The sequence below is a fragment of the Papio anubis genome, chromosome 15 (assembly GCF_008728515.1).
Source record: "Papio anubis isolate 15944 chromosome 15, Panubis1.0, whole genome shotgun sequence".
NCBI classification, from domain to species: Eukaryota; Metazoa; Chordata; class Mammalia; order Primates; family Cercopithecidae; genus Papio; species Papio anubis.
The window spans coordinates 20,147,001-20,170,660 of NC_044990.1; the positions used below are offsets into that span (position 1 = coordinate 20,147,001).

Consider the following 23,660-nt stretch of genomic DNA (forward strand, 5'->3'; position numbering starts at 1 on the left):
GTAAAAATAAAAAAGTAAAAACAAAATCAGAAAAACACTTATAACTCAGAATTTATGATAATTTCTGGAGGCACGGACTAAAGTTAACGTTGACTTATTTCCTCAATGAACTACTGACATATTATGCAATAATTTTCTCTTGATTAGTGAAAGTATTATTTCTTGGTAGCACTCTGCTCTTTAAATATTCATAAGTAACAACACTGCATTTAAAAAATATTTTCCTATTATGAGTACTTGTTAAGTTTTCAAACTAATCTTTTCCCCCAAATCTGTAGTGAGGGAGAGAGTAGGTGATGTTTAATTCTGGTAGGGTCAAACCAATCTGCTGTGAATCTCAGTTCTACTATTTCCCTGCCAGACAAGTTATTTGAAGTCTGAGCCTCAGTCCTCTCATATGTAAATGTGGCTAAGAGCTACCCTCACTGGGCAGTTGGAAGAATAACATGAGTAAGTAAGCAATCTCTTACATGTTATGTTGGCAGCATTTAACAATTGATCCTTATCTTTGAGACATTCATCACTTGCATTCCTGGATAACACACTCCTCAGTTTATCCATCTACTCTACTGGTCACTCATTTTCAAACTCCATCATTGATTCTTCCTCATCTTCCTGATTTCTTAAAATTTTACTGCCCCAAGTCTTAGTGTTTGAACTTCTGTTCTCTACATTCAGTCCCTTGGTGAGTTCTTTCAGTCTCATGGCTTTAAAGAACATTTATTTGTTAATGAATCCCAAGCTGGTATATCCTGGTAGGAGCTCTCTATTGAACTCCAGTCTTATCATCTATGTGGATATTTAATAGACATCTCAAACTGAATCTAATATCATCTGAGCTTCCCTCCCAGATTCCTTCCCCATCTTAGTCAATGGCAACTTCAAGTTGCTCAGTCCCTAAATCTTACGGTTGTCCTTTACTCTCTTTCTGACCCTATATATTGGAATTGTTAGGAAATCCTGTTGGTTCTACCTTCAAAATATTTCTAGAATCTGTCATTGCTTATGAGCCCCATCCTCCTCCAAACCACCATGTCTCTTAACTAGTCCCCCTCATTGTGCCTTAGCACCTACAGACTATTCACACAGAGCACCCAGAGAAATCCTTTAATCATGCTAGCTCCCTGCTCAAAACCTCCTCCTGTCTTCCTCTTTTACTCATAGTCAGGATCCAGAAACTTCAACGGCCTACAAGACTCTACACCAGTGGTGCTCAACCTTTTTCACACCAGGGACCAGTTTCGTGGAAAACTGTCCCATGACTGGAGAGGGGGGGTGGGGGCTGTGTGGTGGTTTCAGGATGAAATTGTTCTATCTAAGATCATCAGGCATTAGGTTCTTCAAGGAGCGCACAACCTAGATATCTTGCATGCGCAGTTCACAATAGGGCTCACGGGCCTATGAAAATGCAATGCTGTGGCTAATCTGACAGGAGGTGGAGCTCAGGCAGCAATGCTTCCTTGCCCACCACTTACCTCCTGCTGTGCGGCCCAGTTCCTAACAGGCCAGGAGCCAATACTGGTCTGTGGCCTGGGCATTAGGAACCCCTACTCTACACAGCCTGCTTCTCACCACCCCCTTCACTTTGCCCCTACTCCAATCCACAGTGTAACCTCTTTATCTCACCTCCTCCTGCTTCCCTTTTTTTTTTTTTTTTTTTTTTTTTTGAGACAGAGTCTGGCTCTGTTGCCCAGGCTAGAGTGCGGTGGTGCAATCTCGGCTCACTGCAAGCTCCACCTCCCGGGTTCACGCCATTCTCCTGCCTCAGCCTCCTGAGTAGCTGGGACTACAGGCGCCCGCCACCACACCCGGCTAATTTTTTGTATTTTTAGTAGAGAGACGGGGTTTCACCGTGTTAGCCAGGATAGTCTCGATCTCCTGACCTCGTGATCTGCCTGTCTCAGCCTCCCAAAGTGCTGGGATTACAGGTGTGAGCCACCGCGCCCAGCACTTCCCTCTTATTCAATCTTCCCCATTACACTTCTTTAAAGATGAAGAGGCATGTTTCTAGTCTCTGGGCCTTTAAACCTACTATTCCTTTTGTCTAGAACTCTCTTCTTCCAGATACCTGTTCTCCTCTTCACCTCTCTAAAATCTTTGTTTAAATATCCCCCTTTCAATTAGGCAATCCCTGCCTGCCTTGTTTTAAATTGCAATCTTCTTCCCTGCTGTTTCTCACCTTCTAATTTAAGACACAATTACTTATTCTGCTTACTGTCTATCTTCCTACATCAGAATGTAAGCTTTTGAGGACAAGAGTTTTTGGGTATTTTTAGTCACTGCAGTATCCTCAATAGGAGGCACATGATATATATTTGTTGAATGAATAATACGCTTAGTGTAGTACTTGGTATATACTAGTTGATAATAGGTATACAAAAACATTAGGTTCCTTTCTACTGGTATTGTATAGATTAACTTAGACCTTTAGAATTCTCACTAATTGAAATCTGTCTTCTGATCTATATGTTTTGTTTGATTTTTAGCCTGACTCCGGGCATCTGTGCTTGTCACTAGTACAATCTTAGTGCACTAATCCATAGTAATGATGGACAGAACTTGAGCATCATTAGATACTGATGGATCTCCCTGTATTCCATTTGGTGTATTTACATGGCTGTCTCTACCAAAAAACGTCATTCAGGTCTCAGATAAAATGTCATCTCCTAAAAGGTGATATCTCAGCACTCTTTTTAATACCATTCACTTTCTCAATTCTTCCTACCCCATCCCCATCACTCCCTTGGACATTACTCTGTTTCTATATGTAACAATTATCATTACCTGAAACTGGCATGTTCATTTGTTGGTTTACTGGTCTATCTCCCCAAAGTGAGTGGAAGCTTCATAACAAAGAATCATCTGACCTCAGATGTCAATAGTGTCGAGGTTGAAAAACCCTGACTTACCTGTTTCTAGATTTATAGGTCATGTTGAAGTCTCTAGAGAAAGCAAGACATTAGCCTGCCTTTGTGGTACTGATAAAATGCAACTCCTGACCCATCCCCTCCAGCTCCTCTCCTTGATCATCATGAAAGCACATCTTTTCAGTTATAGGTTTCTAATCACCCTTGCCTTTCATGTAAGTCATTCTTCACATCATTGTAGCCTGGTGTGCATTACCTGCTGCTCATGGAGAACCACTTGACCTTTGAGAGGACTTCCCAGCGGTGCCACTGTCATAAAAGGGTGCCAAATGCCATTGGCTGTTCTTGTGAAGATATCAAAAAAGTCCACAAAGAAGCCACTTTCCCCAGTCATATTCATAAAGTACAGGGAAGCAGGATTGCATGTAACGACATAGAGAGTATTTTGCTCATTTTCTGAAATGACAAAAAGGTGTTAATTTTGTGGCTGGCAACCAATTTTCTAATTGGCCAAGAGGGCTAGTGAAAACTGAATCATGAATACACAGCTGGAACATGGAGTTGGAACTCAGCAGATGATTTGTATCATGGCTTGATTAGGCTGAAAAGACCATGACAAGCAACTTAGTTTCGACCCTAAATGTAGATAGGGTCACAACTATCTATCTGAAAAAAATTGATTATCTATTTGTTCCCCAAAGAATGTCATAATATCTTGTGATAAAACCATTAAATATTAAACAATCCTCAATGTCAGGAAATTCTTCCTTGTATGACAGTAATGTGCTTAGTGCTACAGTGAAGGTCTGTTCTCTTGTTGGTTCAGATGGACACCAGTTGGTCAACATCTTCTATCTGCTAATCTTGCATTTTCCAGACAGTTACTAGCTCTTTAAGATTTTCTAGCTGTAAATAAGTAATTCCATTTAAAAAATCTTAGCTCTATGGATCTTATTTTCCAAACTTTTGCTCATATTTGAGTATTTCTTACTATAAAATCTCTGTCTTTTCAATCTGGGTACCTAAGTCCATTTCCTTCCATTTGAAGAAGTCAGTGCTTCTTCAAAGTTTCAAGTGCCTATGAATCACCTGGGGATCTAATAAAACTGCAGACTTCAGGAGGTTTGGGGCGTGGTTTCAGATTCTGCCTTTCCAACAAATTTCCAGGAGAGGCTAATGCTGCTAGTTTGAGGTCCCCCGTTTTGAGGAGCCAGGCTCTGGACTAAGTTTCTCATAATCTCTTATGTGGGAACCGTTGAAGCAAGGGATTAAGCTACTTTTGCATAATAAATGGTATCAGCATCACCTATCACCCAGGTATCTATTTTACAGTGGTCATATTTTCCAAACCCCAAATTAAGACATGAGATACGACAATAAGATACGTCATTTAAATTTGGGACTACATCACGCCTGTAATCCCAGCACTTTGGGAGGCCGAGGTGGGTGGATCATGAGGTCAGGAGATCGAGACCATCCTGGCTAACACAGTGAAACCCCGTCTCTACTAAAAGTACACAAAAATTAGCCGGGTGTGGTGGCGGGCGCTTGTAGTCCCAGCTATTCAGGAGGTTGAGGCAGGAGAATGGCGTGAACCTGGGAGGTGGAGCTTGCAGTGAGCCGAGATTGTGCCACTGCACTCCATCCTGGGCTACAGAGCCAGACTCTGTCTCAAAAAAAAAAAAAAAAAAAATTGGGACTACCCTGAAAAATCGGGAACACATGTGTGTGTCTGTGTGCGTGCATGTGTACCATATCTATATATTATATATAATGACATATTATACATATCACACATATATATAAAGATACAGTAAATTTAAATAAATAAGCTAACTGATAAGAAACACAAGTCAACAGAAGGACTGAAAAAGACACACTTTTTTAGTAGACGATGCAAACTGTAGATGTTACAGTGTCAATTATCAGAACCACAGAATTTATAATTTATGGATCTTTTATAATGCTTCCATTATCAACACAAATAAGTTCTAGTCAACATTTATTGAGCATCTTCCTGCGTAATATAGGGCACTGGGAATATAGTAAAAGTGTTAACAGAAATGTCCTTAATAAACTCATTAACTATTTTCTCTTTTTGCAGGCATTAAATGCAGTTCAGTCTTTGTCTTAAACATACAGATACAAGATTGACATTTATCTTTTACCAATTTTTAAAAACTGTATATTTTTAAAAGCACATATTTTTATTTAAAATGGCAGATTTGTAGAATAAACTATATCAATAGAACTTATAGGCAAAAAAACAAGATACCAATTTTTGCCTCAACAATTCTCATCTTAGTCAAGTTAGAGACTCTCTCCCTTCCCCCAGCCACCACTTCTGTTTATATCACCTTAGTAACTGACAGCAGTTGAGGAACTTCTGCCAAAATGTACCCAGGGCCCACTGCATGAATCAGTAGGTAATGGCAACAGTCCAGAAGTGTGGATGCCAAAAATTCACATTCTTTATTTGCCATCCTTTACAATTAGAAGTTTAATGACTGCAAATCACTCCAGCCCTACTTTCATGGTTCATGTAATCACCAAACTGGAATCTGAGCCAAAAAACCCAATGTTTTTCCTTTTTATTTTTCCCTTCTATTTTTAGCACATGCCTGGGTGTGTTTAACTTTGTGCTACAATTGTAATGAGAAACAGACATATGCATACAAACTCAGCAGTGCTTATGTGGATTCCACAATAGCATTTTGTTAGGTTGTTAGAGGAAATTAGTTCTAAATTACATATAATTGCTGTCCAATCCAAGAATGACAGACACCAAGTCTATCATAAACTTTTTGATGTCTAGAGATTATTTTAATCCCTCTTTTAAAAAAACATATGCAGTAAAGAAAGATCAAAAGAATAAGCGGACATACCATGTGATGTAGCAATGTCACAGATTATATTAACTTCATTCAGCGGTATTCTCCAGGAGGCACATTCTTCAGTAAAGTTTAGGGATCTTTCTTCATGTCTTTCTATTGGATACTCCTGTATATTTATAAGTGCTGGACCCTACAATAAAGCAGTTATCTCAGTGAAGACATTTTGGTTGTCACCAAAATGTAGAAAAGCTAAAGTTCTTCCAAAATATAAACTTTAAATTCAAGTATTTAATATCCTGCTCTTTCTTCAATTTATTGATAGGCTTAGTACTCATAACAATAATAATAATACATTTGCATTTATAAATGCTTTCACATATGCTATCTTATTTAATTTCTCACTTTTTCTTTTTACTCACGAAATACACCAGATGTAAAATCCCATAGCATTTCCATTTCTTCATTCCTTCCTAAGGCGAGAGCCAGTTTTGAACTCCAAGTCTCAGGACCCAGAGCTGTCCAAACCAGGAGAATAATTTGCAAATGAATGAGCCAGAGCCTGATACATTTCCATTGTGAAGAAGGATTTTTATGTCATTACACAGAAATGTAATGGTTACACCTGGGTATTTTAAATTAAATGCAAAACATGTGGCATTTGAAATTTTTTAAAAAACCAAACTTACTGATAATCACTAGTGTTACTTATGAAAGAGTATTTCACGCATGGTGATAATTATTCAATATAAATATAAGCAGAGTACCTAATTTAATAATGTTAAGAATATTAGTTCTGGGTACTTAGATATGACTTCTTGAAAGAACACTAGAGATGTAAGCAAAATTCCAGTGATTTGCATGCCCTACAGCCCTTAATCAAAAATGTTTGGACTAGATATTGGCATCCATGTCCCCTGCCCACCACCCCTCTTCTATGTAGTCTATATCTCAGGGGCTAGGGGAGTAAGAAACTGCATTTCTCATACTCCCTTTAGAAAGGATCCTGGTAGCCAGGCACTGTGGCTCACGCCTGTAATCCCAGCACTTTGGGAGGCTGAGGCGGGTGGATCACGAGGTCAGGAGATCGAGACCACTCTGGCTAACACAGTGAAACCCCCTCTCTACTAAAAATACAAAACATTAGCTGGGCGTGGTGGAGGGCGCCTGTAGTCCCAGCTACTCGGTGGCTGAGGCAGGAGAATGGCGTGAATCCGGGAGGCGGAGCTTGCAGTGAGCTGAGATCGCGCCACTGCACTCCAGCCTGGGTGACAGAACAAGACGCCGTCTCAATAATAATAATAATAAACAGAAAGCGTTCTGGAAATGATTTAGGTTTTGCCAATTAAATGCACTTGAATGAGATCTGGAAGGCAGAAAAGAGGTAGTGGCCATCTTCCCGCAGTAATAGCAGACAAGGAGGCTCTGACAAAAATGAACAGTCAGATTAGCACATGTCTGGGTGTGTCTCACTTTGTCTTACTGTAAGGGTTGACAAACTAGGGCCTGCAGGCCAGGTCTGACCCATAGCCTGTTTTTTTTGTAAATAAAATTCTGGTGAAACACAGCCACTTCCACTTGTTTACGTACTGCCAAGGCTGCTTTTGCACTATATGGCAGAGTTGAGTGGTTGCAACAGAATCTGTATGGTTACAAAGCCTAAAAAATATTGACTCTGTGGTCCTTTAGAGAAAATGTTTGCTGACGCTGCTCTACTGTGCTGCCCTCAGCAGCAGCAATGGCAGCAGAAGCAGAAATACTGATCTTGAAATTACAAGTCCAGTGTTGCCCCTCAACTTCTGTTCCTGCTGCCCTTTCTAATGATTTTACAAGCATCTAATTTCTCACAGTAAATTCCTTTCTGCTTGAAATACCTAGAGGGACTGCTATTGCAACTAGTGACTGATAGTTCTTTCTTTTCCTTTCATATGAAGCCTGAACCTGGCAACAATGTGTGGCTAAAGAGGCCAAAAATCAAAAAGCACAAAGTTTTAATCCTATTAGCATAAGACAAATATCACAGAGCAACTTTCCTAGGAAAATATGTAACATACCTGACTCTCATCATCCAATTAGCTCTTTAGAAATTCTATCTAGCCTTTAGGAATTGTCTACTGAGAGGCCAGCCTGATCAGAAAGTTAGAGCAGAAGCTAAAATAACATCAGAACAAACCATTTCTGAGATTGTTTGGATTATCTCCAGGGAAGATACAGCAAAATTTATAAGGTTCAATATTTTAAGAGAAAATAATGATGATATTAACCTTTATGTCTATATGATGAGTTTCCACTGGACACAAGAGTTTTTGCATCCCACTTCTTGCCTGACCAATTGTCCAGTAGCCCATGAACGTCTGTTCTGGCAGAGGCAACCTGTTAAGGATGATTTGCAAAGTAAATATTTCTTTTTGTATCCAAGTCACAGAAAAAAAAATAACAAGCCATCTATTACCAACCATACAAATAAATTTGAAGAACGCTTTACTTAGAAGTGAGTTATACTTCATTTCATTAAAAGACAGTGTATAAAATCATGTTTAAAATATACTTTAAGACAAAAAAGATCCCACATTTCAGAAACTCAGAAGGTAAGGCAAGGTCCTGTTTTTACCTTAATGACAAATAGAATTGATTTACATACATACTCCTTTGAATTGTAGTAATTTAACATCTACGTTTCTGGTAGAGTATAGGAAAACTTTTTCTAAAAATTGGAGCAATCTATCAATTTTTTCAGTCTATTCTTTTTTTTGAGACGGAGTTTCACTCTTGTTGCCCAGGCTGTAGTGCAATTGTGCGATATAGGCTCACCGCAACCTCCGCCTCCTGGGTTCAAGCAATTCTTTTGTTTTAGCCTTCCTGAGTAACTGGGATTACAGGCATGCACCACCACGCCTGGCTAATTTTGTATTTTTAGTAGAGGTGGGGTTTCTCCATGTTGGTCAAGCTGGTCTCGACCTCAGGTGATCTGCCTGCCTTGGCCTCCCAAAGTGCTGGGATTACAGGCATGAGCCACCGCGCCCAGCCTATTCTTTTAAATTTGGAATCAAATAATAAAGAGTACACGATACTACTAGTCTCACTTTGTATGTTGTATACGGCAAGTTTCATAGGCTTTATTTGGGCATCTTAATTTTTTTACTTTGAATTAAAACATAAAGTACATACTAAAATGTCCAGATAAATACGTCAGCTCTGCACGCATGTGTAACCAGTACCCAAAGAGGTAGAGCATTACTGGAATCCAGAAGCACCTGTGGGGCCACTTTCAGCACTAACCCACCAAGGGAGCTATATGCTGATTTCTAATGCAATCATTCTGTATTTAGATTCCCTTTTATTTAAAATGACTTTCAGATAAGGTGATTTGCCAAAACCAACATGGCAATACTAAAGTATAAAACAGCAGATAATTTTTTTTAAGTCTTCATTTTTTTTTCTTTGAGACAGGGTCTCACTCTGTCACCCAGGCTGGAGGGCAGTAGTGCAATCACAGCTCACTGCATCCTTGAACTTCTGGACTCATGATCCTCCCACCTCGTCCTCCTGATTAGCAGGAACTACAGGCATGCAAAACTATGACTGGCTAATTTTTTTATTTTTAATTTTTAGTAGAAGTAGTAGAAACAGGGTCTTGCTGTGTTGCCCAGGCTGGTCTCAAACTTCTGGACTCAAGTGATCCTCCTGCTTCAGCCTCCAAAAGTGCTGGGATTACAAGTGTAAGCCAAGTCTTCACTTTTTAATCATACTATCTTTTATTCAAGTCTTTAAAATAGGAACCATTGATTTGTCATTTAATGCATTAGAAATTTAGTGATTCAGAGTTAAAAGCTCTCTAAAAATAAAATGCACATGGTTACAAATTGAAATGTATCCTTGGAATGAGTTTGATGATCATTAAAAGAACACATGTTTATATTGAGAAATTATTTTATTTACAGTAAAAAAGTAGTCTGACATAATATTTCCATATGCTTAATAAGATCATGTAAGGCTAAGATTTTTTTTTGCATAAAATAATGGAAGCAAACATTCTAGTAGAATATGCTTTTCGTCCCTTTTGAATGCTAATGTTTATCACAAGAGGAAAGAAATTAAAAAGAAACTAACATTGAAATTCTTCTAAGTCATATGACATAAATCTCTCAAAAGTACACACACACACTTTTGAATCTATCGTCTAAAATATATTTTAAGTATCTGGACAATTATCTCAATCGGTGACCCACTTACTCCCATCTTTTTACCAGGAAAGAATGTGTGTGTGCAGGGGGTCAGGAGGAGGGTACTGAATTAGGGGAATAAAGGGGTCTTACAATTACTATTTTCTTTTTTTTGAATGTAATAAAAATACATTTCTGTGTTAACAGGCCAGATCTTGAAAACATAGACTGGGATCTCTCTTTTAGTCTAGGGAATAAACTCTATTTTACACTTGCTTTCAGCAGTTCACCGAAGGAGAATTGGGGCTCCAAATGTAGAAACAGAAAAATAAAAGAAACAGATACACTTAATATTCTGCCAGCATAGAAGACATAATGTAACAGACTGCAAGAGATTTGGGTTTTAGTTATAGTTCTTTTATTAACCTGCTATATAAACTTGGGAAGGGGAAAGTCCATCGTTTTCTCTAAGTATTAATTTCTTTCTTTTTTCGCCTTTTTGACTTTGCTTGATATTAATTTCTTCATTTGTGAAATGAAGGGAATGATCTGTAAAGTTCCTTACAGCTTGGGGAGTCTGTGATGATCAAGGAAGAGAGTAGAGAGGAGTGTCACTGGTAAGTTTTATAGTCTTGCATTGTCTTGATACTCTGAAGTGAAAATAAATAATCAGAATGAAAATATCTATACTTACCAACAGAACAGATTCCCTGATAGATACACATGCTTTATTAAAGCATATAAAAACAAACTCTGGATACATCCCAAATTGGTTCTTTGAAGACAACAGAAACAGTTTCACATCTTGAAATTTAATTTAATTCAGGGGAGATCATTAATTAAATGATCTTTGGTTGATACCTAGCCTAAAAAATTGATCTAATATATTCTTTCATAAATCTTACAAAACTATCATACAAATGCTTTAAAAAAAACCCCTTCATCCATTTGAGGAAAAGTAACTTTGCTCAACTTTCAGGTTTTACTGACAATGCCAGGCATGTTCATAAAATCTGGTTTGAACTTGCCAACTCATTCTAAATAACAGTCATGGAAATTATACGATGCCTGGTTCTATATAAAAATAGCACTGGCTGTTTGGTTGGCAGGGTATGGGAAGGACCTTCAGGTACCCTATATAGAATCTATTCCAGAACCACATAACATGATGCTATTGGCAATAATAACTAAACTGAAAGACACATAACACAGGGTGTCCTGGAGTTACACAATCAAACTGACACCATTCTGTCCCTTGGTAACATGGGGTATTATTGTTTCTGGACTATTACTGTAGGCTCTAGGTTGGCCAAACTGAGGTAAACCCAAGCCCCTCATTTATTTTCTACTACTAAGACCTCCGAATAAGCTGTGGGAAAATTTGACCATTACTAACTTTCTCTCCCTTGGTAAGTTAGTAGTCAGGGGAAAGCGGAAGCATTATATTATATTTCGGTACGTGAGCAAGCTTTGGAATTTGAAACATAATCAACATTAATTTAGGGGAAACTCTAAATAACCAGTTAGCAAAAGCCCCTCTATTCTCTTAGTGAACTATGTCATCCAACTCTGACCAGACTTAAGTTTTAATATCTGATTAAAACAATAATGGCATTTTCCATGGCTTTAAGACTTTGTCACTTGTATTGTTTAACTTTGTTAAAGTCCCAGCTAGAATGATGTGTGAATTTGATTTCATGGGGAAGGAGGAGGAACTTAAGGCCCATAAATAGCACTGCTTTTTATCTTCAATGTCATTCATGAATTTATGTTTTTTTAAAACAGCGAAGTATTTAGTTCCTATGTTTGGTGTTTCTTAATCCCTTGTGGAAATGATAATAAGGATCTGGAAGTAAAAGTTTGGACTAAAAGAAAGGTGAGTATTGCAATTATGACTCAGGTCAAATTATAGTACTTGAGCAAGTTACAGAAAGAATAAAAAAGGTTTTCTTTTTTTTTTTAAACACACATACAATTCATAACATGATGCATATGGACACCAAAGTCAAGTACTATAGTCTGAATGACATGCAAGAGATTTGTCTAAGATTGCTTCCATAAATTGGTGAGCTGGGTTTTAAAGAGTATGTTCTGGCAAATTTCTGCCTTCTCTGAACATTTGCCAACACTATTTTTGGAATATGAAAGAAAACACATGAAAAAGATTTGGATCTTTCTAGGGGCATTATGCAATTGGAAGTTGTTGACATACCTATTATCAACAATTCCTAAAACATTTCCTTACCACAAGAACTACTAATTTTCATGGGAATAATGGAACCCTTCAGGGCTGTTCCACCAACTTCCAAAAATTCAACAATTACTACCATCTTTGAAAAGAAAAATAACAACTGCAATTTTAGCAGGCCTCACTCATTCCTGATGTTTTAAATCTAACTTCTGGCAAAAATTAAGTTGGGTTGTCCAACAAAGTTCACTGGAGCCTTTCATGGAATAGCCCTGACTAATAATTCTGGCTTTGTGCTCATCCCTTCCTCTCAGTCTCAGCTACCTCAAACTCTTACTTGCTATTCCTGAACATGCTATGCATTTTCATGCTTCCAGGAGGCCATTACCTCCACTTAGAATTCCTTTCTGCTCCAGCCTCCTTGGTGAAATCCTTCTTATTCCCAAGTGCCAATTCAAATGTTACTCCCACTTGCATTACTCCTCACTCCTCTATATTCCTTTCTGGGAAAAATGAATTCCTTACATTTCTGGGTTTCCACATAAATTTATACATACAAAACTCCTAGAAACTCTTAGAATAAAGTTCTACAGAATCTGTAATTTTCACATTAAAGACCTGAGAGAGAAAAAAATTTAGAGAGCAGGTCAGAACTAAGAAATCCCTTAAAATATTTTCATATGTACTAAAAGAAAAAGCCAGCACATTAAAGAGAGATGCCCCTTTACATACTTTAGTAACAATGGATACCATTATTAATTCCCAGTAATATGTTCCTTTATTTGCTAGAAACTTCAGAATGTCACTTCCCTACGGTCTCACAGGATGTTGGTAAGTTAATTTTGCTTTGCTACAAATGACGTATATGTGAGTATTTGTACATATTTTCCCTTTCTGTGCTTGGTTCTGCGTTTAGAAATTAGGGCTTCCACTTCATAACTTAGACTTGTATACTTCTGCCACCTAGGTCCAGAAGAGATCACAGAAATGCAGAGTAATCTAGATTTATGAGATGGAAGATTTTGGGAAATTTGCTATTCTTGGCAGGCACTTCTCAAATATACTCCCCGATACCCAGAATGACACTGTAGTCTAGTGCTGTTGCCCAGCGTCACTCAGTGCCAATGCAGATGTTGTCAGCTTGCTCCACACATCTCTGGCTCTCTTCCTCCTCACGGAAGTTGCAAGACTACAGTTCTGGGGCCAGGGTTTCCTTTCCTTAATCTTTCTTCACGTTTCACTGAAAAAATGTCTTCTCTCTTTCTGCCATCTGCTTTATCAGCTGCATCTTAGTATTTTCTAATCTTACGTTCTTTCCTTTTCTAATCATCCACAACAAGATAACTGGGACTGAAACTCTCCCAGTTGTTGAAAACTTTCCCAGAGACAAATTTCCTGTATTTCTCACAAGAAGGACTCACAGGATGAAAACCCTACTGTGAATATAGCACTTTGAATATAACATTGCATAATAAGGTTGGTAGTTTTACATGTTTTCCTTACTAGAGTGTTAATGCATCGAGTGTAAGCTTTACATCTTATTCATTTGGATCTCTAGTATTCAGAATCCATCAGTTCTGCCACCTAATCCTCTCTTGCTGTTGTACTTCTATTTCATTGCCACCACCACAATGTGGGCCTCATTCTTCATCACCTGGGTTACTGCAACTGCTTTGCAACAGGTCTTCCTGCCTTTAGGTTCACCGCCTTTCAGTTTATTACCTTTAGAAAACCAAAGAGGAGGAGTCTTTTTAAATTAGAAAGGTAACCATGTTGTTCTCTGATTGAAACTCTGATCTCTTTCTTTCAGCCTCACCATTCAGCATGCTCTCACTTAACCCTGAGTTAGTTGCCAAACAGTCTTTAGTTTCCAAAATGCACCATGTTTTCTTAAAATGTCTCCAGTGTTCTTCCCTTCTTTATTTGCCTGGAGAATACTTTAATGATTCAGCCTCTCTCTCTTCACTGACTCTTCCCCAGGGCAGATGGCTACAATCCTGAGTCTTGGTTCCCTCTTGTGGGGCTCTAACTTCACATGAGTCACTCTGTCTCTCTCTCTCTCTCTCTCTTTTTTTTTTTTTTAAGGAAACAGGGTCTAGCTATGTTGCCCAGCTGGAGTGCACTGGCTCTTCATAGGTGCAATCATCGTGCTCCACAGCCTTGAACTTGTAGGCTCAAGGAATCCTCCTGCCTTAGCCTCCTGAGTAGCTGGGACTACAGGCATGCACCACCACTCCTGGCTACAAGTCAATCTTTCACTTGACAGCTTTCCCAGTTAATTGTGATGGCTTCGAAGGCAGATGATAAGTCTTCATCACCTTTGTAATTCACACTCCCTATACGCTGTTTACCACTAAGTAAGTGTCTGGTAAATGAAAGAATGTTTGCTTGTTTCTCATCTCAATGGCAATTTGCAAACTACTATGGTAAATTTTCGCTTTGCATTCTGATTACATGTCAACCATCTCCTTCACTTACAAGCCTCAACGAATGATGCACTCTACTTTGCAGGTTTATTTAGAAATGATAGCTACAGGTGGGGATTGGTGATTTCTATTCAGCTAGGAGACAGGCTCTCATAAAACATCACTTTTAAATGCTTAAGGGATCAAGAATCATTCTGTGCTACTGCATGCATGAGAGAAGATTCACAGATCTTGAAAGTTTCTATGTAGATTTGATATTTTCTTATTTTTTGTATCCCCATAAATGAGCTAAAAGCAAATGGAATAGCTGTGAAGCTACTTCATAATATGCCAAGAGAATACAAGGCAAAGACTATGACAATATAAAACTCATCACCACTCTTCTGCTTATGACACTTTTGAGGTGTCATTAAGTAGACCTGATCATTTTTGAAACTAACAGCTCTTTTCTGAAATGAAATTAAATAGTCATTCAGAGTGGAACTGTACACCTCAGAACTCCATGATCAACATCATGAACTTATTTGAAAAAACTATGATTACAAAAGGAAAATTATGGCATATAATAGTTTGGGAAAATGAAAGAAAGGCACAAAACTTTAAACAAAGAATATTTTATGTTAGTATGATAAACAGTAAATTGATAATCATTCGGACTTTCAAAGAGAAATCTAATAGAAGTATTCCAAAGAGAGGCCCTGGCAGGGATGTTCTTTTTGATGCCTCTGATACTTTGAAGACTCCATAGTTGTTCTCTGTTAGAGAAGTAGCAGCTGCTATTGATGGCAAAACTATGTAAACTTTTAAAGCAGAAAACCAATTCTAGGCAGATATCCTTTCAAGGACAAATTCAAAAGAGATGAAGCTTTCTATCTGCAAATATGCACATCTGGCACTGCTCTGAAAAGATAAATACTAAGTACAATCCTGTAACACACACTGAAGTACACACAAATGAAAACACAATCTCAGCTACTTTAATCAGGAGTAATACTCAAATATTAACAGAATTGAGGGCAAAGAACTTGGAGCACAGAGAATGAATATTTAAATATTTTATAGAATGTGTGTCTCCTAGAGAAGGCAGGGAGAGAAAAACACATGAAGGTAACTTCAGAGGATAGAGACAATTTTTCTGTATGCTTATTCTTAAAATTACCACAATCTTTGAGAAGAGTCTATAAATTTGTGTTCCAAATCAAGAAGTGATGGCTAGTATACTTCTTATATATGGTGGTCATACAAAATTTTCTAAGGTTTTTATTTTTCTAAGTGAATCACCTTGTGTTTTATTTCTTGATCCTGCATATGTCACAAGAAAAGAAAAATTAAATGAGAATGAAGAGGTCTCCAAAATGATCTCTGTTGTGCCAAAAGTCTCTATTTATCTGCTTTGTGGTTACTCTTCATTTTGAACTATGGCTAAAATCGAAGCATCTGAATCTGTTGTAACTCCTTGAAGAATAAGAATTTGTATATTATATGTACATGACATCATGGTCAATGATGAGTTCCAAGTTGGTTACTAAAAATCCCAAGGTCCTTTTAAGCCAAAACTAATGATAATTTTCAATATCTAAATAACTAATCTGATTTAGAAATTCCCTATCATCTACATATCAATCTGTTTATATCATCCTTAGAATTGGAATATTACATATAGCCCAGCTCTACCCCTGCTTTCTAACCTCCAGCAAGCTATGTAACTTCTCTGTGCCTCAAATTCCTCATCTACAAGATGCAATAATATTATATATATGCCATAGGTCTGCTGTGAGGATTATATAAATTTATGTAAAGAAAGTACTTGGAAATATGTCTGGTACTTAGTTATCTATAAATGTTCCTACTACCATCATCAATATTATTGTACTACCATCATTATTACCATTATTATGAAATATAATCATAACATTGTTGTTATAATTATATTTAGAAGTATTTACATTTCATTGTTGATCTATGAAATGACAATTTTCCCATCTTAAGAACTATAAAGTAAGAGTGACATACAAATTTAAGATAAAATAGTGTATAAGTTTCTTAAAATGGAAATTCGGTGGAAAAGACAGCATTTTTTTTTCTTTCTTTAAAACAAATGTTTTCCCAGTATAGCAGATTTCATAAATTATTCTGAAACACACTTTTTAATCTGGAAGTGCTAATGTGCTAGCAGTATGTTTATTCCCAAATAAAAGAAAGTTCAGACATAAAAGTTCACTTGAGGAAAAAACAGGCAAACTTTGCTTTAAAGTTTATATTTATAGTTGTCTATATTTAAGTATAGTAGATAATCTATGGCTTTGGTTGGATGTTTGGACCTAATTCTCTTAAAATATATATGTTACAAAGATATTTCCAATAATAACGTTTAAAATTCAAGAGTTTCAATTTTAACGTAAATCCTCCTATCTCTCCCTACAATACTGACAAAATGACATTAATACATGCAACACACACATACAGCATTAATTGTCTTGTTTCTCTATAGGACAAATCCCCATTTTGAGTGTGAGGATGATCATCTTTTCTTGATTCATAGATGGCATACAGTTGTTTCTCTATAGGACAAATGTCACAGAATTAAATTCAACTCCCATATAAAGCATAATATTCGTATTTTTAAAAATAATTTCTCCCAGTGTACTTCCTTATTTAGCTATGTTTGCCTTCTCTTGGCATGTCCTTTCCCATATATTAGAAATTTACAAGAAGAGCAATAACAAACCTCAGGAAGTACTAGTGGAAAGGGGCAAACGCAGTGGGTGGGCGGGGTCTAGGTAGCCAATTCTGATCCTGCTACTAAGGTCTGGGAATATATTTGTAGATAAGGAAGAAGAGCTCCATTATTGCAGGATCAAGTAAAATAAAATAACCACCTAATAAGGCTCAGTCTAAAAATACCAGGTTTAGCAAAAGTTTACTAAAGAAGACAAGTTAAATTCACCTCATCACATTGGGCCTCTAAAAAATGTGCAGAGACCTGTGAGATAGATAACATCGCTGCACTCTTTAGGAGAACAAAAGGGAAAGTGACAGCATCTCTCTTTTTGGGAATTTTGCAAAACAACACAAAAATAACATCACCACTACTGAACAGACGAGTATATTCTGATTTCAGTTGAGGAAGAAGGTGCTACAGACAACTACACAAACAGTGGTTTAGTATTATCTCGGCCCATGTAAAAAAATTCCCCCTTCTAGAACATCTGCCTTATATCTGTTTTTAGCTATATGTAGTGGGTGGCCAATTATCTTTCCATCCCCACCCTGAGTGTGGGTATGATCATCTTGTTCTAGTTTCAGTGTAACTTTACTCCCATCAATAGGCATTGCAGTTGGATTAGAGAACATGAAAATTAAGTTGTAGTGAGAACTGTTCATTCAGGGCAAAAAGATACTAATAGTTTTAAACCATTTTATCCTTCTTCCTTAGGAACTGAAATCCAATGTGTATCTTCCCCACTAACAGTACCTGCAGAGCTGGGTAGAAGCAGCCTAGAAGAATTGGTTTAGCAAAAGGTCTAGAAAAGTCAAAGTGAAATCAAAGACTGCATGGGGAAGACTAACTTCTCAGCGGTCTATGTGATTACCATCAACAGTACACTACTTGGGGGGCAGGGGCAGAGAAGGGGAATGAAAAGTATTAGTATCACATATTTTTATGTTTGTTTTTACAGATGAGATAAACATTAAGAATATATTAAAATTCAAAGGATGTTAGAATAGAAAGGAACCTTACTGATGATCTACAATGAAGATAATCACATATTCTGGCTTGGCCAGGGCAGTCTTATTTTACACTCTTTTTATAGAATTATTGTCAACAGCTCCCCCTGCCTTTCTCAAAAATGTCCTGATTTAGATGGTAAATCAAATATTTTTAAAAATAATTTCTCCCAGTGTACTTAATATTTTAAAATATTAAAATATTTAAAAATATTTTTAAATATTTTAAAAAATCAATAGATATGCTATTTATAAGAAAAGGCCCTCTATACCAATAGAGAATTAGTTAAGTAACTTCTCTAAATTCCAATGACCAAAACAGAATGGTGAGCTCTTTGAGGGCTCTTTTCACCTGTTTTTCCATGTCTGATCCAGGTAGACAGGTGAACATATGACTAACTGCTAAATTCCCAGGCCATTACTTTGTTCACTTCGTCATCCTACTCTCTCTAAGTACAAGGCTGATAATTTGATAGAAATTGCTATGGAACCTGTGAATTTTGTGAAGGGCAATAAAAGAACACTACTTTTAAGTTGCCTAAGTTATTGCAATTAACAGATGAGGAAAAAATTGCTCTGAATGACCGTGGAAATTATAACCTACTATGAGCTCCTTCTAAAAGGAAAATTCACTCTTCCTTCACATCTGCTTAAGTCTATTTCTAGCTATATGCGGTTGGGGGACAACTAGTTGTTTCCATCCCCTTGTAACGCAAGAGTGTCACCAACTTGTTTCCAGGCTCAAAGTACTTTTGCTTCTACTCATAAGTACTAGAGTTAGAATTAACTTGCCATAGCAAGAATTTTTCTGTTTAGAACTGAGGATGACAATGAATAAGTTAAACCATTTTTAGTTTCTTCCTTAGAAACTAAAATTGCTTTCGAAGTAAAAATTTTCTCATGATTAACCTTACCAATTAACATGTATTTTAATTTTTATTTATAGTCGTACAAGAGTAGAAAAAGAAATTGTTTTAAAATCACGAGCTTAGTTCCCATAAAGTCAGTACTCTAATTATATAAATTTGTTAATGGTAATAAAAGCCATCTTATTTCCAGCTAAAAATAAAGAGAGTTTACAAAAAGGAAGTAAATAACTTAAGTTTGCATATTAAAGAAAATTTCTAATAGAAATCTTGCATATTAAAGAGAATTTCTTGAACTCTCTTATACAGACAATATGTTATACCCATTAAATTACTGACATAGTTTCAAATGCCCATAAGGACTGCTAATCAATCAATAAAATAGCATTGTGCCAAAAAGATGTGTGCATTTGCAATTGCCACCCGGTCATTTTTCTGGAAAATAATTTACTTATTCATTAATAATATAAACCAATGCATGGATAATATAATTTCTAAGCTAAGTCCATCTTGTTCTTTTAACACAGAAGGGAAATATTTGTTTCTCTTTTAGAAGTTCCTGATACTTTAATAATTTATGTCTATTGGCATATATCCTGACAAATTTTTATAATGACTTCAAAGAATCAATAAATGTGGATGAGTATACACCTTGGAGATTTTATATATACATATATGCACCTTTTTTTTTTTGCTAATCACTGACTTATATTTATATATAATCAGTGATTTATATTTACATTTAATACATTTTTTCTACAGAAAGATAGTGTCTCCTATTTGGGGCTAAAATTGAACAGTAATTTAAAAGTGATTATTATCCCCTATGAATTTATAATTAACTATTTTTATAGACAAAGATGGTATTAGATGCATTATCCGTAAGTTAGGCATATTGAAAACTATTTTCTAGTGAATTTGTGCTGACTTAATTACTCTACTGAAAAATTCTGTCAATTACTTTTCTGGTCAACACCATATGTGCAAGATTCTTAACTAACATTAAGTAGCAGCCTATGATTGTAAAATAAAGGGTAGGCAACTAGCTCGCATGAAATAAACCCACCAGTTCTTACTACCTCTTTCATCTATGAAGCTGACATAAGTAACCAAAAATCTCTCTAGTTAACATGATCATAAATTTAGAAAATTATCATAAGGAAAACTATATAGTACGGAAATAAGAACATATCAACTAAATGTACATTATCTCTTTATGTGGTTTTCATGTTCGTACAATGGTGTGCACTGGATTATGAAATAGTAATACTCATAGTAATTCAACAAAAGGACTGAGACTGTTAAAGAAACAAATATTTCCCTTTATTTGACTGTATTACATCTACTCATGGGACATACATAATAATCAAAATTTTCAATTTACAGGCCTATAAATAATGCTATTTAACCGAAAAGCAGCCAGCAAATAGCAACATATACATATATTTGAAAAGCTTACTCATAAAAGGAATTTCTATAGCAAATCAGTTTTGTAGAATGCAATGGTAAATCAAGAACTATCAGCATTTAAGAATCAGAAGAATACTGATCAACAGTGAATTTGCCTTACTCCTTTGCCAGCTGCACACTGGTAGGCTTTGCTCCAATAGGTATCCCGTATTTGTGTAATGTGTTAATCAATATCTCCCTCATGTCGTTGTTGTAGGAATCAAAGTCAAACACATTTCGAACTACACTGGAGAGACCTTCAGTGGGAAATTTCTGTATTAAAAAAAAATTCCCTTATTATGCATGTGATAAAATATACAACATTATAAAGAATTATGAAACGGATAGGACAATAATGATCAAACGAACTATAGCAGAAATTTACTGGCCTTGTCAGATAAGCGGGTAGTAGAAATGTAGACATTTTTCTCTTTTAATGTTTGCTCAGATGACTTAACAATATTTTCCTTTTTAAATAAATGCCAGAATTTGAGGGGGAACAGTTCCTCCTCTCAAATGTTAGAGCAGTGCCTAGATCCTGGTGTCAGTGACTGTCACTGCTTTCTGAAATCTCCTGCCTTTAATATGAGTACCAGATCGAACAGTTAAAAAATGCTAGTTAAGTAAAGGAGCATGTTAAATATCTATACAGAAGTTTTCAGAGAAGTCGGTCTGTGAGTAAATGAAGAAGAAAATATAAAGCAACAAGAAAAGAAGGAAAGAACATTAAAAAGGACAAACAACAGAGAAACAGGGAGCAGTAGAGGGCAAGAAAACAAGTATGACTACAACTGAATTTACACTGCTCATGTCCTCTGAGTCCTTTCCTGGGTCTGCTTTGATTTTCTTTAGGTGATGGGTTCTGAGCTGGCTGAATTGGACTTATGGTTTTATAGGCAGAACAAAGCTTTTATTTTTAATCTTGTTTTTTCCATATGTTTTTAATAGACAAATAATAACTATATATTTATGGGGTACAATGTGATATTCCAATGTATGTATGCCTTACAGAACGGTTAAATCACACTAATATATCCATCATTTAACACACTTTATGGTACAACCATTACTTAAAATCTACTTTCTCAGCAATTTCAAAATACACATTACATTGTTATTAACTACAGTTACCATGCCGTGCAATAGATCTCAAAAACTTATTTCTCCTGTCTAACTGGAACTTTGTATCCTTGGATCAACATCTTCCCCTGTGTGTACTCTCCCCACCCCACCTTTCTACTTTTCTTTCTAGGGTTTTCTTGGAGGGTTGGGGATAGGGCGGAGGTCAAGAGTTGTTGGGTTGTGACTGTTAGCTTGGAGACCCTTATTTGTTCTGTAAGTAAGACTTATATCATTTTGTATTTGTTTGTTTTATTTAGTAAGGTGGAGAACACATTGTACATTGTCGCAGGAAATTTCATTCTCCTGCCTACTCTATCTCATAAAATTTTCTTGCAGTATTTACAGGTATTTAATCAGTACTGTTAGTTCCTACTCTGTTTGCTGTTGTCTCCATGTGATTTGTTTCAAAATAAAAACATTTTTTACTCACATACCACATGCTTGTTGTAAAAAGCCTAACAACAGAACAGGAAGGTTTCCCCACTGACTCACTCTCTTGCCTCACCTGCCCTCTAACAACGGCCTTCCACCAAATTTCCTAACTCCTCGGTAATGACTGAAGACTTTGCCAAAGTTAATTTAAAAGCTGAACAGATAATAATCTTCATTGGCCTACTATATTTATAACTTAGATTATAAACATTTCAAATTATGTAATCTGACTCATTATTATATTTATGGAAATTAAAAACTCTGGTACAAACTGTACAGTCTGGAAAAATAAAAAATAAAGAAGAGAGTGATGGCTCTTATGTACAGGTGTGTGCCATACCTACCTGTAAATGTTTGACTATGTTGACAACTTCTCTGGTAGAATAAGGATAGTTAATAATCCCTTGGTCAGCCAAACTCCTCAGCTCTCCAAAGGCAGCCACAAGCTTCTGAAGGATGGGCTCAGGCACATTTGGTCCATACTGTCTGAGCATCTCGAGCTCCGAGTGGGGTTTGGGGTTATCAACTGCATGGCAGCTAAAAATATCACCTAAAGGGGAGAAAAGACTCACATTCAGCACGCAACGAATCCATTACGATGTCACAGGAAAAAATGGAATGGTTGTTTAAAGAGCCATTGGTTGCTCATCAAAGCACAGAATGCCCATCCAACAACAGGATGGTACAGAGAAGAAAGCAAATGACTGAGGCAAAAGAAAAGAAAACTGGGTGATGGATGGTTTATCTCCATGAATTTATTTTTGTTAAAAAATTTATGTAATACTTGAATACATGTTCATGGGAAGATATTCCAATACAAAGAGGAAAAAAAAATTCTCCTTTAAGTCTCTGCCAATGCCACTCCCTCCCCCAAAAGCACTGAGTCTTAATGTTCAGTGTATTTATTTTTCCAGACCTGTATTAGTACTTCTTAAAAAAATGCACATACACAAACAGAGTTTAGATAATTTATTCCTTTTCTATTAATGGGAATATATTCTTCAAATGGTTCTGAGACAACCTTTTCAACTTCAACAGATGTTGAGTATCTTCAAAAATTATATACATCTATCTCATAAAAATGCTGCTTTATGCACTAAAAAAGGGAGAATTAGTAGCATCACTCTCTAAACAATCTGTATCTTGTGCAGATTTATAGAATACACTTTAGAGGTTAGTTTTGGTAAAGTAAACCTGTAGAGATATTGTCTAAATTAAAATCAAGAAAAAGAATATAGAAACATAATATTTCGTCTGTAATTCAGAGAAAAGAGAATGTACTAGAAAAATAATTCTATGATTCATAATCTAAGAGACCAGGGATCAAAGGAAGTAAAAGTAAATAGACTTACATTATTTAATATATTCATTTTAGAAAATGACGATATCTAGTAAGAGCAATAAGATCTTACTTTGATTTAGGAACCATTTGAACAATTATTTTGTATGTGTGTATTTAAAAGCAATTGAATAAAATGAAAGCCATGATATCTTCAAAATTTTATCTCATATACTAAAGCTTTTCAAATACAAAGGTGAAGAATGGCTTTTGCCTTTTTTGCTGGAAATAAAACCTATCACTAACCT

The 23,660-nt window shown here is 36.3% G+C and overlaps 1 protein-coding gene across 2 annotated transcripts in view; it reads right to left on the bottom strand.

Moving 5' to 3' along the window:
* The window catches only part of VWA8 (von Willebrand factor A domain containing 8), a 379,623-nt gene that overhangs the window by 125,498 nt on the left and 230,465 nt on the right, over nucleotides 1-23,660 (bottom strand). For both annotated transcript variants that reach the window (XM_003913811.3, XM_021929568.2), the window contains 5 exons: nucleotides 22,418-22,623; nucleotides 20,641-20,792; nucleotides 7,963-8,071; nucleotides 5,753-5,891; nucleotides 3,124-3,323 (listed from right to left, as the gene is read on the bottom strand). In XM_003913811.3, the coding sequence (XP_003913860.2) occupies nucleotides 3,124-3,323; nucleotides 5,753-5,891; nucleotides 7,963-8,071; nucleotides 20,641-20,792; nucleotides 22,418-22,623 (806 nt within the window). The remainder of the gene's footprint in view (nucleotides 1-3,123; nucleotides 3,324-5,752; nucleotides 5,892-7,962; nucleotides 8,072-20,640; nucleotides 20,793-22,417; nucleotides 22,624-23,660) is intronic.